The 17,076-nt window shown below is 35.2% G+C and overlaps 1 protein-coding gene across 3 annotated transcripts in view; it reads right to left on the minus strand.

The window, feature by feature from the left end:
* The window catches only part of LOC129260143 (sodium/glucose cotransporter 4-like), a 31,319-nt gene extending 24,421 nt beyond the window's left edge, over positions 1–6,898 (minus strand). The window contains exons 1-3 of one of the 3 annotated variants that reach the window (XR_010293499.1): positions 6,729–6,859; positions 3,760–3,862; positions 650–721 (exon numbers count right to left, since the gene is read on the minus strand). Coding sequence is in view for 2 of the 3 variants with exons in the window: in XM_054898186.2 (XP_054754161.2) it covers positions 650–721; positions 3,760–3,852 (165 nt within the window). In the remaining variant the exon portion in view is untranslated. Of the gene's footprint in view, positions 1–649; positions 722–3,759; positions 3,863–5,140; positions 5,426–6,728 lie in introns of those variants that run through there. The other 2 variants (XM_054898186.2, XM_054898185.2) reach the window with 2 other exon arrangements.
* Positions 6,899–17,076: the final 10,178 nt, after the last annotated feature.

Raw genomic sequence — 17,076 nt, forward strand, 5'->3', positions numbered from 1 at the left:
TCTATTTATTTACTTATTCATTTATTTATCTATTCATCTATCATCCATTCCTGTTCACAATGCCACAATCTGAATACGGTGCAATAGGTTACACATGTGAAGGTATGTATGCCACAATAAAGAACAAAATGAACATACAAAGGCGCACAGAGAAATAAAGGATATGTGTAATCATAATAATAATGATGACAATGAATTGTATTGAAATTGATAACAACTACTAGAATAATAGTAATGATAATAATTACAACAACGATAATTATATTGATAAAATTAATAATAATAATGAAATGGTTATGATGATCGTGACAACTTTAGCAATTATACTCATTATATTACAACAATGATCATATTTACGATGGTGAACAACTTCCAGAAATGAAGATTATGTTATGGTAATGAAAACCATGTTAACAAGAGATATTGATTTAATTGGAAAAATCATTATAGTCTGGACAGTAATGATTTAATTCAAGTTCGAATTAAGCGTCCTGGTTTTGGACTATTCACCGAGCGATTTTGTTAACAGAAATGTCACTCTCGTTCAATTCCATGATTATGAAATTACAAGAATGTGTGTTTGATGAGTGGTGTATATTTAAGCTATTTTGGATTAAATGCAAACAAACTGAAAAAAAGGTGCACTTACGAGATACCATGGCATTTGTCTTCCCGCCAAGAAGTAGCCACTTGTATTGTCTTTTCCTCCTCCCCATGCTGCCTGTTATTGATACACAAATAAATTTCATTTTAAACGGTCAGTCCCAAATGTCCTATATCATTCTAAGCGTCCTAGTATACCCTTACGTCCTATATGTGCACACGTCCTTTATCCATAATATCCACTCGTCGTTATGTTAATACGAGAACATTCGGGTATCAAATAAGAAATTTGGCTGTATTTGGTAAGTTTTCCAATTTCAATATTTTCTTTGTTGTTTGTGGTATTCTTTGATACATTACTTGTCTGTATTTCATTCAATTAAGTTCTTGTAGAAATTTTCAATAGAATATCAGGTTCCATGTAGAATTCATTTCGAACAGACAAGCAGTCAACCGGAACAACGAAAATGACTCTTCTATCACCCCTCCCAATGGCAACTCTCTTTCTTTTGTTACCTCTGAAATTAAAATAAATATGCGACCTATTCAGAATAGAATCATTAACTCTTTGTATTTTTGTGGGGGTCTTTCCAATAAAATGGAGTCGGTTTCACGAGTCATTTCTTACTTGACGTGCTATCGCCGAACTAGATATATTTCTATTTTTATTTTAAAGAAAAGCCGGAACACGCTCAAATACCAAAGGAGAAAGGTTTAACACAATAATTTATTTAACAATTAACAACAAAGTCTTTAGTGATGTCATCTTAATTTTTACATTCGTGTATGTTGTCAAAATAGATTTGAAATAACTTTTCACAGTTTATAAACTCGGCAGTCGCCAGTGACACTGTAAAAACAAGTCAGTCAAAAATGACCAGTTAATAGGGTCAGCTGGATGCAACTGTTATTCTAGTCGTATTTGATTATTTTCTAGGTTTATTTTACTGGAACAAAGTTATTTCTGAATAGAATATATGTCAGAAATTTGATAATCAGTGGTTGTCATAAGTTGCACCCAGCTGACTACTGGTCTAGTCAATTTGACTGATTTGTTTTAAGAGTGTAGTGTGCAGGATAGTGGCAGCTAAATGTATCTTTCTCTCTCTCTCTTATTCAATCTCCTTCTTCCTCACTCCTTCCCAAGAACAAAAGAAAAACAGAATCTTCACGATACGAAGCTAAGGGGCGTTACCCTAGTTTAAACATATCAAATGTTATGTCAATTTAAACCTACAGGGTTAAGGGGGGTTGCGGAAAACAGGACGGGCGCCCAACATTTTTCCGAAATGCGCATTAAATTTTTTTTTTCAAAAATCTAAATCCAGTATCATGCAATTTCATACAGTATGACATCTTTCCTTTACCATCTTTTGATCGTAATGTTAGTCATACTCATTTTGGAAAAAAAATCTTTTCAACAGCTTTTCACTCTTTTTATGTCTATGCAAAGCAAAGTAAATGATGCTTGACGCGTTTGAACAAAGTTCACTTTTTTTCCTCAATGTCCTTTTGCAAAGAAAAATCATGGGATTTTCTTTTGCCATTTATATCCGACAATTCAATGTACGTAGAGAGAAGTCGCATGAAAGATATTTAATTGATAGCAAGAGCTTTGTGCCGAATATGGGAACAAGATAGTTCGTCACATTTTCGTAGCTTTGACAAAAAAAGACAATAGTTGATACTTACACTTTTGTTTGCATAAACCCTAATTTATAGGATAACATAACATTAAGCCTAAAATAGATCTGTGGTTTTATTCAATAGCAATTTACTTTACAATATTGATTAAACTTCTGAAAAGAACTTGTATATAGAGCAAGGAGTTTTGACAGGTTTAACATTGCGAAAAATCATCTTTGATCACATCGCCCACTTTCTCCCCACCCCCCCCCCTTCTCTCTGTCTCTCCCCCCCCCCCTCTTTTTCCTCTCAGCCAGAAAGCCAGAAATCATTTCATTGCAAATTATCTTAATCATGTTAATTTACATGTAAGTAATCTCTTGAATATAAGTCTTTATGATATTGAAAAGACTATACCCAGGCCTGTGAAATAAAACAAAGAATTAATAAATAAACGAAGAAAGAGAGAAAGAAAGAAAGAGAAGGAAACAAAAGAAAAAGAGAGAGAGAGAGAGAAAGAAAAAGAAAGAAAGAAAACAAAAAAGAAAGAAAGAAATAAATAAAGCAAAAGAGAAAGAAATAAAGAAAGAGAGAAAGAAAGAAAAGGAAACGAATGAAAAAAGGAAAGAGAGAGCGAGAGAAAGAAAGTAAGACAGAAAGCCAAAAATGAAAGAAAGCCAAAAAAGAAAGACAGAAAGAAACATAATAAATGAATAGTAAATAAATAAATAAATGAATAAATAATAAACAGATATATAAGTAAATAAGTAAAAAGATATAAATCAATATAATCAAGCAGTGATTGAATTTTCGTATAACATGCACATACTATATAAAGCCTTTCAACCTTTTTAAATAATTACACATGACACATTTACTGCTCCCTAAAAGAATTATTGCATCCTTGTTTATCAAAAGGACGAGGTCAATAGTACCTACCCTCTGGTTCTCAAGTTCAACAACGTATACACATAGAAACACCTTGCATTTATGTGACACCCATTCATGGCAAAGGTAGTGAAAGGCCCATAAAGGACCGAATTATATTGTGTCTTTACTTAGTCACTGTGCCTTGTTTCTCTGGTTAAAGCATTATTCATTATTTTTCCTCTTCTTTCAGTTTTTCCTTCTCCTTCAAGCAACAGTAAAATAAGAGGCATAGCTAAATAGGGCCTACCCACATTATCCGATATCGTAAGCAAACGTTCGTAAGCGTTTGCAACACCCGTTAAAAAAAGTTGGCGAATCTCAAAATCGCAACGTTCGTAAGCATTTGCCTCTAGGTTAGATATCCTCTTTAAGCTAGGGTTACACCGGAACCGAATCGGCTGCGAATTCATCCGACTACACGTATTTGGGTGATTTCGCGAATGCGAGAAAATTCGAGAGGGATTCGGGATCATTCGAATCCACCGAAACCATCCGATTCAGGTCGTATTCGAGCAGAATCTATTCGGGAGAATTCGGTTTTGGTGTAACCCTAGCTTTAGATAATGAAGGTTTGGATCTGCAGTGAATCCATTTTCTTACCCATATTCCAATTGAGAACACGGCGGTAAAGTGAATGATGATGACCACGATGTCCCAAACTTCTAATTTTCCATTCGTTATTAAATTTCCCATTGTGATTTGCCTGCATGCGAAACGATGAGAAACATTTTTATTGGCCGGATTACATGTTAGTGCGTTAAATCTATATGTTAATGACCATACTAACTAAAATGCGATTGCAACAATACTACACTATTATGAGGTATATTATTATAAATTTACCTCAAAAGAGGCTTAAAGGACAATGAAACCCTTGGAACAAGTTAGCTTGTACGAAAAACAACAAAAAATCAAATAAAAAGATCAGTGAAATGTTTGAGAACAATTGGACAAACAGTAGGAAAGATATGAGCATTTGAATACCGAAATCACTAATGCCCTAGAGATCCTCACTTTGGCAATGCAACCAAGATTTTTGACGTCAAATAAGTGCAACTATCCCCTTTGTACACTAAAGATATAACAAAATTATCAATTTTGCTCATTCTAATGATTGGTTAGGCAAAACTCCTTCTCCATGCTGTATTTGATGAAACCTCCATGTCCCCTCATAAAAACAAAACCATGTTTTATGAATAGACTTGATAAAGTGATAATCTAAGTAAAAATATGTAAAGAAGTAATTTGAGAGTTGGACATTGCGAGTGTGACATCACACCTGTTGCCTGTCGTATTGCCAATTGGAGGACGTCCACATCATAACATGCAAATGCTCATAACTTTCTTATCATTTGCTCAATTATTCCCAAATTTTCGTTGATCTATTTCTTTGTTTTTTGTTTCTGTTTCCAAGCTAGCTAACTTGTTTGTAGGGTTTCATTCTCATTTTGCGTCTTGCTTGGAATTGAATCTGAAACCTCCCGGTTGCGACCCCCCCCCCCCCCCTGACCGTATGCATGAATATTTTCCATGGGGCAACTCCCAAAACATAATCATTTAAGCGAGAGAACAAATCGATCGAACTTAATAATAGGCACTGTGTATACGGCCACGAAATACATAACTCTAAAACTGAATTTTATCTTTTTTTACACCCAGCATGCCTAACAGAGATACAAAACGGTGCTATGTTTTTTTTTCAGTACAGTAATAATATTCTCCCCGAACAGTTGGAAACAATATGTTTGCATCTTGATAAATGTCTCTAAAGAAATCACAATTCATAAAGCCCCATACAAGCTTTCATTTACAGTAATCATGGATTACATTTAAAACCTCGCTTGATCAGTGTTCTAAATACTACCATGCCTACCAAAATCTATTCATAGAATAAGTTATTTTAAAATAAAAAAACTTTAATAAACAAACCCACCTTACATTTTAAAGTAAATATGAAAAACATAATATAGTTTTATCCTACCTTTATCTTTACGTTTGCTTAACCCATCTGAAATGGTTCCAACTAGACGCTATAAATATATATCTACCAGTCCAACTACAACGACTGAAACACCAAACCATACATGTATACAATATTTCTCTGTCGCCACATTTTCTCTTCTTTCAGCTGCAGGTAGAGGTGGCTTGGAGTATTGCTTTAGATGGTTGAGTAGAATTCAATCAAGCCTAGATACGTTTGATTAAGTCCATTGATTAGTATTATCATATTTTTGTTAATGGTGCTGTTTACAGAGGTTTCCTTTTCAATGCAACTTAAAATTGGGGAACCAATCATCCAATGAAAAAATAATTCATCATTACACAGCAGGGGTTCCGTCATATAAAGGCCTTAACATTTAAGGTAACTTTGCAATGATTTTTATTTAAAAACAACTGATATGTTTGTCAAAACTCGGCTACCCCTCATCCAAGGAAAAGACTGATTCATCCCCATATAACAGATCAGGGGTCACGTTTTTATATAAAGGCCTTACCATTTTAACTGAGGTAACTAAACTTTGTAATGGTTCGTGTTTTTAATGTAACTTGTCTGATGTTTGTCTGAATCGGGCAACCATTCATGCGAGGAAAATGGCGGTGTTTCATAAAAACAGAGCAGATGCCCCGTTTTACAAGGGCCATACCATCGAAGTAACTTTGCAATGGATTGTATATAAATGCAACTTGTGTATATCTTTATTACGGATGTGCCCCGTTTCACAGTAGCTCAATGGTTTCACAGAGGACTTACGATTGCATTTGAGGTAAATTTGCTATGATGGTAACTATCTTCATGATCATGGTAACTGAACTCGGCAGCCACTCAGAGTCAAGGTTTCCATAGTAGTTATAAAAATGGAAGTTACCACAATTATGAGTCTATTATGAAACTGCCCCCTAGACCCGAACTGTGTATTGTGTGACGATAAGATCTCATCTAATCAAGAAAACATCCTTGCATACCATTTTTTATTATATCGTTCATAATCATCTTTATTATGAATATTTGTTTGGCGTCACTTGTGCCTGGGAGGCGGAACGAGAACTGATTCACTGTGACCCGCAGATCTCTCATTTGGTTAAAATTATAGAAGTTGGGATGTGCAGGTCATAATGAATAATAAATGGTTAACCCCCCCCCCCCCACCCCGACCTTACCGATCTTGTTCCAACGAAATACTGTCCTAAATTTTGAAAACAGATGGCATTTTTTAATTTTTTAATTCATGTGATTTAATTCAATATTCAAAATAAAAAAATAATGTCTTCATTTTCTTTTCATTAGCGTCATCAATAAACAGAGATTTTAACGTCTTCATGGCCTCAAGAGGTATTATCGAATTCGATAAGAAAATGAATTCTAGATAGATACAAAAAATGTAGCAATACTTAATTTTACTATTAAAATACGATAAAACCATAATCTTCGAATACCAATGAACCGAGAAATACTCTTAAAAATAATATCCGATCAGTTAACAGTTGCATTCAAGATCTTGCTACCTGGTCTGCTATAATGATGAATTGATTGCCTTTTGATTGAAAAAAAAAACCATGATAATCCTTACCTTATTCACTTGTCCTTCAAAGATATAGTGAAATAAGTATCTCTCATTTCTGTGTGAAACGAATACCAAAGACTGTTACCTTTTATGATGCGGTTTATAGATACTTGTTACATGGCAAACTTTGATTTTACGGAGATCTAGTTAGTATATAGCTTTCACCTGATAGTGGTACTTTGCACGGTCACGTGACCCTAAGCCAACCAATCAACGTCGATTATTTACCGTGGGCACTGGGAACTGCCCACCGCAAATAAAGCAGACAAACCTCAATATTATACAGTCGTATTCTTACAATTATTATGCCCGTAGCAGGTAAAATAGTCCAAATAGTGCGAAATTGTAACATATGCATGCATGAATAATCACTTTCTTTGCAGTATTTGTCCGATATTTATGTTTCTTGTCAAGTTGTCACTTAATTATATTTTCCTGAAAATATTCATGATCTATGACATGTATGATGTGAAAATATTGGATTTCTATGAATACACTTTCCCCTTTATCGAAAATGTATCATTTATGTTTGCCTATTTCAGGTAGATCAGATATTGACTCTCGAATTATTTCTTGAAACACTAGGTAATATTCATGTTGATTTTATCAAATCTGACTTATTTCAATCTTGTAATCAACCAATTTTCGAAACTTTTAAATGTATGTGAAAAATCTCTAGATGCAAATAATTTGTTTTTACATAAACTTTGCAATAAATATAGTCTTAGGACGACTGCATTGTATATGTATGTAATAAACCGAAATTGAATTAACCTGATTTGATTGATTTCTGTTGTCTCATTCAAATATGTGGAGAAGAAGCATCAAAGAGAACAAAAAGGCCTTGAAAAAAGGAGATGTTTAAGAAAAGTCAGAATTCTATAGATAGATGTCGCATTGTCCTGTAGCCAATAAAATAATAATAATATAGGGTATTTATATTGCGCACATATCCACCTTGTTAGGTGCTCAAGGCGCTCCTATATTACCCGGCTAAGCTAGGCGTTCATAGCGCACACAGCTTTTTAAGGAATTACTTCCTACCGGTACCCATTTACCTCACCTGGGTTGAGTGCAGCACATTGTGGATCAGTTTCTTGCCGAAGGAAATAACGCCATGGCTGGGATTCGAACCCACGACCCTCTGTTTCAAAGTCCGAAGACTAATCCACTGGGCCACAACGCTCCACGAAAATAGATAATTAGTATAGATCGGTATACAAAGTATTTAAAGTATTGTTCGGTATTTTGGGAAATGTTCGATATGTATGTAGCTAATACCTCGGTCATATTGCTCTACGGCGGCCGTACGGCGAGTCGAAAACAGCAACTTTATTCATTTTTTTTTTTCAAACCACCTATGTACAGCTGGTACAAAAAGTGTTAAAACGGCTGTTTTTGACTCGCCGTAGAGACAATGTGACCGAGGTATAAACAACTTTATCAACTGATCGCTATCATCTGGCATCTTAATCGAATATGTTGGACATCGTTCTTCATACGCAAGCGGTGTCGATCAAGGTAAACTGACGCCGATTTTTTTTTTAAACAAGTGCACACCGCGAGTTACAAATAATGCGGAAAGCATTTCCATTTATTTGAATGCAGGATAAAAGAGCATAGGTGTCGTGGCCGGGGATCGAACCCCGGAATTCCCATGAATAGCCAGGCGCCTTAGACCACTCGGCCACGGCAGCTCAATGATAACGTGACCCCGATCACCGTGCAGAGTAAGTCCTGTCGATCATGACGAAAATATAAACGTTGCCGAGCTTAACCGAACTTTGCCGAAAGTTTTTCGAAAGGGCTTGATTGAATTGATCAGTTCGGCAGTGGAAATGGAACTTATCTTCATAAATCTTATGAAGTGGATAGATCGGTATACAATAACCATGGTAACGCTATCATGGATATCGTCGTGGTTTCGCGCTGTGCTTGCACCAATATAAATCATAGTTTCGGGGTTCAAGTCGCGCCCTATAGTAGACGTTTCATATTTTGTTGTTCGGAAGTTGTAGACGACTTTACGCACGCAGTGGCGTCGTAGAGGTGGGGGGGGGGGGGTTGTGGGTACTGATCCCCAAAATGAAAATAAAAAATTAAAGGAAAATGTGAAATATGATATAGTTTGTTTTCACACGTGCTAAATATTCGTCATTACCCTTATTTTTCACTGGAATCATCATTTAAATTACTATTTCTTTTACCGTGTGAAAGGGCGGTTAGATACATGTGACTTTCGCTATCATCACGATAATCTCGAATAATTCATAACACGGTACAATAACGTGGTGGTACTGTATATATTAGGAATTCAAACTTCAGAATCACTCTCCTATCATTGTACGTGTCTGTTGTAGACTTTGCTATTTACCCTCGAGCTTGAAAGGGCTTTCAAAACATTATTCATCTTCCTAGTATCAGAATATTTTTTTATTGTAAACAAAAGCAGCATCGTGGATGGTGGAGAAATAGGTGAGTCAATATTTTACCAGTACACCCAAGCCGAATAGAATTTGAATCAACATAAAGCAATTACGGGAGAGGGGAGAATAAACCCGAACTTTGTCATACTTCTGTTATATCAAAGTCTACAATTCACAATGTATTGACTGATAAAAACAAAAAATGGGGGGGGGATAAAAGTTGCTCATTGCCATGTTGTCTGCGTCCGTTTGACAACATACTACTTCTCTTAGGCGCGCGCAATGAGGGCATTAATATAAGTTGTGACTTTTTTTTGTATTTCTCTCTTATTTTTTATTGTAATAATAATAGCTGGATTTATATAGCGCTTTTTTGCCCGACAATACAAAGCGCTTGCTATTATTACCCCGGCTTTAGCTCGAGCTACCATCACCAGCGCTCAGTGCATGCATGGAATTATTCCTTGAACGCTTTAGCGCCTATTAATATGGCGGCTTAGCTACAGCCGGGTATTATGATACCAAGTATTGCCAAAGAAATAAGTTACATTTACATTTCTGTCCAAATGACTTTTAACCTTGATGACACCCGATTATTTTATTTTCATGTTGTTTATAAAAAAAAATTTGGACATGAGTGTCGGAATGGTATAAAATATATTAGTCAGACAAACATCGTTCCAAGAAAGATTCTTCAAGAAAAAAAAAGTCTTTTCTGACGTTTGCCATGTTTGCAAAGTTGTGAAACATCGCTCCAATTATGTTTGTATGATTGATGTGATTTTATTTCTTTATTTTATGTTTTATTTATTCTATTTTAGCTCAATAACTAATCCTGTACTGATCATTATGATTATCACTTTCACTGCCAGGCTATTTATGCAGGCTGTGACAACATAATTATTTTAGTTTGGTTTATCTGATCAGCTCCGGCGCTCTCATTCGTTGAAATTTTCAATTTTATGAAAAAACTAAATATGGATATTATATCCTGAAATTTGCTTCTTACCCAACGCTTAGAAGCGATTGTGCACAAAAAATGTATTTCAACTTTCATCCATAAGTACCAGCCTTAAGACATTTTCGAACGACAAGTTGTCAAATGTTACAACTTTTCTTGATTTTGATTGGCTAAGAAGCAATATTACCATGGTAACTGCCGGATAACACAGATTTTCCCCCATTAAACTAGATCATTGGATCACATATTTCACACAATAGAATATACTATATGTTTTTGTGATATTATTTTGTTTCATGTGTCAGTCGATTTTTTTTTCTTCAGGATATTACACCTTATTCCGTAAAGATAGTTTTGATGTTGATCCTTCTGTATTCATTACATATTTACTTTGATTGATCTGCATAAATTTATGAGAAAAATGTCAATTTTATAGCTATTAAACTGATGAACAATATTATCACAATCACCATAACTTAACTCTGGCTGACGATTATGAGGATAAAAATGCAATAAATTATTATTTAATGGACAATTTTCACAAACACCAAAACTTTAAGCTGGCTGTGTTGTGACGCTATCAAGATGATCACGACTGACTTTTTTTATTATTATTTCTTGCGCTGCTGTGTGTGATCGGATTTTGCGTGATAAGATGATAACCTGTGTCAATAATTTCAAGAAGCACTAATATTTGCACGATTCATGTTTGAAGTATAGATATCGATATATTTCCACGGGCATAATTTAACATGTATTCATAACAATTATCCACGTTGTTGGTGCGTGATTTTGCATAATCACAGGCGTGATAGACATCGGCGAAATGACCACCACCTTTTTTTATTAAAATAGAAACAAATAATAAGAGTTTTTTCTAGGTGGGAAGTATGGATAGTACATGAAGGAAAGGACTAGTATGATTATAGCTGTGTAAAATATTTCTTTTTGCTTTACTCCTTTTCCTTTTTTTTATTTTAGATATAAAGATTGTTTTAAAACAAGAAAATATTTAAAGTTGACTCTCGGTCACCGTGACAAAAAAATAATAATTGTGAAAAAAACTCTCATAACCGTGGAAACAAATATTTTAACAGTGAAAATTTAAGAACAAAAAAATGATAGCGGTGAGGAAAATTGATAACCGTCAACGCATTATAACAACAAAGATAATAGCCGTGAAATAATTGCAGTGAAATATGGTAGTCATGAAAAAACAGAATGGTGATTGGTGAAACAAAATCACAATAATCGTGAAAAATTGAACTATTTTGTTTGCACTTAAAATATGAAAGGTGCTTGAAGTGTCTGTCCATATAATTCAACCCGTATGTCATTTCATAACGAAATGAATAAAGGATTTTGCTCTGATATTATTCTAAAGTAGAAATACATATTTACTATACCCTGCGAAATGCAAGATGTAAATTATCATTCGAACGCAACAATGGTTTCGCCCATGCGAGGTTTCAAAGGTCATCGTCACAAGTGGCAAGGCCATTTTGTGTTTGCTATTTTTCCGTCGACATCTCTTTATGTGGCATCACACTATTCAAGCATAAAATTGATGATGAAAACCTTGTGAGGATGACCAGGGGCTGCATTACAGTCGGCAAACGCACCCCCCCCCCCCCCCTGTGATTGGTCATTGATTGCGAATTATATTAAGACGATAAAAATAAATGGGGAAATGTAAAGAGACAAGAAATGAAAAAGAAAGGTACAAAAAAATATAGTTCAGGGCCGTGTAACAAGCTCATAATTCAGTTGAGAAAAAAGAATGACGTCACATTTAGTTCGTCTTGCCCCCACCCCACCCTCCCTTCAAAATATCCTTTGACCCGCCCTGACCATGACTTACGATGTTTTAGTTCAGAGATGTTTACAGAAAGAAGTATGACGTACATTAATATCTGGATTGTATTCTTTTATTCTTTAATCTTCGACTTTCAAAAATATTAGCCCGCTCCCCTTAATATTTTGTGAAGCATTGTAAACAATGTCACTGTGTATTACATTTGCGTTAGATATGTGTTTGTGTTATGTGTATAACATTTGTTACAAGTGTGTGTGGTGGAATAGTTATTTCATCATCGCTGTCTCTCCCCATAGTATTTTTTGTGTATGGGCCGTATACATAATACTTCACTGGTCTGCAGACACAGACCCTGATTGAAATTTTGATCAAAAAGTGGGTCTTCACACAAAGACTAGCACATAATCAAATTTGCTATTTTAGTTCAGCGAGGGGGCTTTCCATTCACACACCTTAACTCGAGTAAAGGGTTTACAGAGCAGACTACACCCTCTCTGGCAAAACAGATTCCAGACCGATCACGGCTATTGCAATGCTGACTTTTGGCCACGATTTTTGTCATGGCAAGTCGTGCCATTCTGTGGCACGAACTGGGAGCCTCCCAATTTGTTCCAATGCATGACACAGGATCGTGCAAGTGTCAGCCCGGGGTGTCAGCCTAGCTATTTCGTTTATTTCATTGGCCAATATGTGGTCGATTTATTTTTCAAGGATGGTGGGATCATTGTACCAATCTGCACGCTGCGTATATTTATTCTCATAATTTAGTGAGCCCAGATGGCGTTATAAACTAGTCAACGACCACACTTCATGAATATTCATTAACACGAATCGAAAATATCAAACTAAACAGACGTGTCCTTTTTGACTGATTTACGTTTATGCATGAATTATTTCATTTTAGTTTTCTCTTTACATCAACCCTTTGAAAAAATGAACACGGAAAATCATACTAAATGAAAATAAAGAAGTAAAGTAAAACAATAGAGATATATACTAATGCTAGTAATATATCTCTATGACTGAAACCCAAATTATAGGCATCAGATAATTAAACTGGAAGGGCGCCATCTTTTTTCCAGCCGTAGCTGCACATTGGAGTAAAACATCATTGTATTTCAATATTAAAAAAGTTGACAAAAGATAAGAATAATAAATCATTTAATAAATGATAATTGTTTGCCCGACATGACTGTTTTCTTATCACATCAAGGATTACTCACACCTGTTTATATTACCCTATCCTTGAACATATATGTATAAGAACGACAATAACACATTACGGAAGAATATGCAAACACTTGTGAGTGGAATATCATGTTTATTGAACATTCACATAACAACTGGTGTTTACTGAATTTTGACTTTCTTTATTTATTGTATATTTTATATGAACTCTTCGGTATTGAGTGAGTGAAAATTTGTGTCGTAGGTGGCGCTATTGCAGACCTGTGCCAATGTTAAGAGAGTTTGTCCATGGACCTTTTAGGTCCATGGTTTGTCCAACCATGGACCTATTACAAACTTCTGTTTCAGTTGGTATCGAATAGGAACACCCATATGTGCCGTGGCCAAGTGGTCTAAGGTGCCCGCCTACACCATAAAAGTCCGGGGTTCGATTCCCGGCAAGGCCCTTGACAATGCATTTTAGATACATTGCTCTTTTATCTTGCATCAAATGAATGAAAATGCTGCATGCATTAGGGTGCACACGTCTTCCAAAACCGAATCCAAACCGACATATAATATGTAATTGAAAATAATAAGCTTTGAACGGCCCAGCGTCGGTTTCGTCGACTGTGTGTGCTACATTATACAGCCTTGCAGACACCAGGGATATCATTATTTTCCTCACGCTTAAAATGAACTTGGATTTTACATTGATGATTATAATGATAATAATATCAATATAAATTAAAATAAAAGTGCACCTACAGAAAACCAAGCAATGACATTAGAAACTGAAGTAAAGAGTGCTAGGCGCTGAGTTTATTACATGAGAAAAGTCTTCAATTTATCTAAATCATGAAGATTTCTAATATGATTGGGGAGTGCATTCCATAGGATGAAAGAGCGTATATATGCAAATGAGCGCTCACCAAGTACGTGAGCGACATTTATCCCGTCTTACAAAGAGTTATAACGTTGATCCGATCAACCTCAGCTATTTCGAAATCCATCAATGTCATATTTTCTACTACAGGAAATGTGCACAATGTCCTTTGTAAATAAAAAGAAGCACACTGAATTTTCAAGGTTTATACATAATATCTGGAAAATATTTTGAACAAACATGAATTTTAGAAGTTGACGCTGCTGGCTTTCCATATTTGTGGTTAATCGGATCAAAAGCAACTCTCTGTATAAGACGGGGCCATATAATTTTATATCATCTGAATAATGTCATATGGAAGATGGAGTGCGTTAGCATCGTCGCGCGCGCGGAAGGAATGGCGAAATGACTAATTTGCAGTTAATCTCCGAACACGAATTCCAGACTTCCATCGATCGTGATTTTTAAGGTATAATAAGCTCCCTATCAGTTGCGTAATGGAACCAATAATAAAATGTCGGCCGATTTTTTCGACATGGATAATTTGTAAAGATTACGAGAGGGGAAGTTGACAAGACGAAAAAGTAACTTTTTATTACGATTGATCAATAAATTTTGTTATAGCCTTTTAAAAATAAAATTGACCAAATATTTGAGGGAATTTCGACGAAAATTATGATGTTGGAATATTATCTAAAAAATGGCACAATTTTTACAAATACCGTTGTCTGTTTATTTCTTTGCCTTTTTGTGTGCACGGCAGTACACCAGTGCTCCCAATTCAAATTCTTCTAAGGATTGCTACGAACTATGGGACCATATGAACCATGAACCATATAAAAAAATAAAGAAAATCACACCTGCCAGAAAAAACAAGTGTTGTTGTTGTTGATATATCCGTAAAGCAAGCATTTTTAATCCCAATTGCAGTTTTGACGGAAATGTGCAAAGAAAAATGGAGTTATCAAGGTCATGACTACCAAAACAAAAATGCTACTTATAGTGCGGTGATTTGGGTAACTTGACGCTAGGAATTCAGAATTAAAGGATAAGTCCACCCCAACATAGAGTTGGTTTTAATAAAACAAGAAAAATCCAACAAGCATAACACTGAAATTTTCATCAAAATCGGATGTGAAATAAGAAAGTGATGACATTTTAAAGTTTCGATTAATTTCGCTCACCATGTATATGCACATCCTGGTCGGTATGCAAATGAGGAGACTGATGACATCACTCACTCATTCTCTTTTATATTTCATTATATGAAATATGGAATATTTGAATGTTCTCCTCAATGCCATGTGAAACAAAGTTTTATTCCTCCCTGAACATGTGGAAGTACAATTGTTTCAAAAAATGTTGGTTCGGTCAAGATGGTCAGTATTGTCAAATCTGTAAAAATTGAAATATTGTATAATTCAAACAATAAAATACAAAAGAAATAGTGAGTGATAGGCATCATCGACTCTCTCATTTACATATTACAAAGTTATGCATATAACTGTTTTGTGAAAAATAAGCGAAACTTTAAAATGTCATAACTTTCTTATTTTACATCCGATTGTGATGAAATTTTCAGCATTATGCTAGTTTGATTTTTCTCTATTAATTCAAATCCATATTTTTCTGGGGTGGACTTGACCTTTAAGCAGATATTAAACGGAATCTATATAGATCCTGGATGGAGGTCGCGGCTTTTCACGACTTAAGCATGAAAATTAGAAAAACAAATCAATGAAGGTTTTACCACAATCTAAAAAAAAAATGTTTTTTATGACATCACATACAGGCGGTTGCCCAAAGAGGCTATGCCTTATACATGTAATCCAAATTGCCGATACTTTCCTTATCATACCATGGAGCTGTTAATAGCTCTATGATTATACCATGGTCCACGATAAGTGTAAGACGTGCATGAAATAACGTGTCTGAATTTGATTACGTGCATATTATCAAATTCTTGGCAACAGTAATTTTCAAAGAGACGATGGAATTTCAAGAAATTAGTATCACATGGAAAAAGGAGTTGCTCACATAATTATGACATCACAAAATCAAAATCATTATTCTACTCATTTTTATAGTTCATTTTTTCAAACCTTCCTCAGATTTATTTCTCATCGTCTTTTTCCTTCTTAGTATACATCAAATCCGATCTGACATCATGGTTGTTTTCCCTTCAAGGGTTTTTTTTTTTAATAATGTTTAAGAGTACTCTTGACTGAAATATTCTCAAGCAGGTGTGAACCCCGGGGATAAAGGGGCCACCCCGAACATTTTTGTGATAATTATTGTTTGCTTGTCACTTTTGTAAGTGGGTCACAATCATGTTTTATAAGGAACCAGAGGGTCAACTTGGTGCAACTGATATTTTAGTCTCATTTCATTAAATTCTAGTCATTTCTTAATAGATCACCGTCATTTCTGACGACTAGAAGTAAAGGTTGCTCCCAGCTGTCCACAGATCTAGTAAATAGTTTGACTGATCTGTGTCCCGTAACACAAAGGTTAGCAATGATCGTAGAACATTTTTCTACGCTTGATTTCATTGAATATAATGTACAATCAATCGTAAGAATCTATATAGCGTATGATTAATCGCAAACCTTTGTGTTACGGGACCCTGGTTTGAGAGGTTTGTGAATACCGAGTCTGTTCCTAACAAGGGACAGGGAGTTTCCGCTCCGCGACGTACGGAGGATTATAGAACGCAGTGAATGTATTGAAAATGCCCGTCAAATGACAAAGAGCAGCTGGGAGGTCTTTGTCGAAAATTGGTGAACCGCAACAGTATAGTTTCGTGCTATGTTTCGAAGCTGACGAAAAATTGCAAATATGCCGTTTGACCAGAGTCAAGGACTAAACTGCTGTTTTGATTCAACAAATTTTCGACAATTCTTCTTGGTTGTTCTTTGTCATGAGGGACATTGACAATTTTTTTATACATTTTCTCCTGTTCTTGAATCCGTAGTAAGTCAATGTGCGAAAATTCCCTAATATTTCCTCAGAAAACAAATATTTTCTTTTAACTGATAACACCGTAATTCGACGAAATCTTTCGAGAAAAAAAATGTTAAGTCGAAGTAAATATGAGC

This window comes from Lytechinus pictus, chromosome 5 (genome assembly GCF_037042905.1).
Source record: "Lytechinus pictus isolate F3 Inbred chromosome 5, Lp3.0, whole genome shotgun sequence".
In the NCBI taxonomy this organism is placed as follows: Eukaryota; Metazoa; Echinodermata; class Echinoidea; order Temnopleuroida; family Toxopneustidae; genus Lytechinus; species Lytechinus pictus.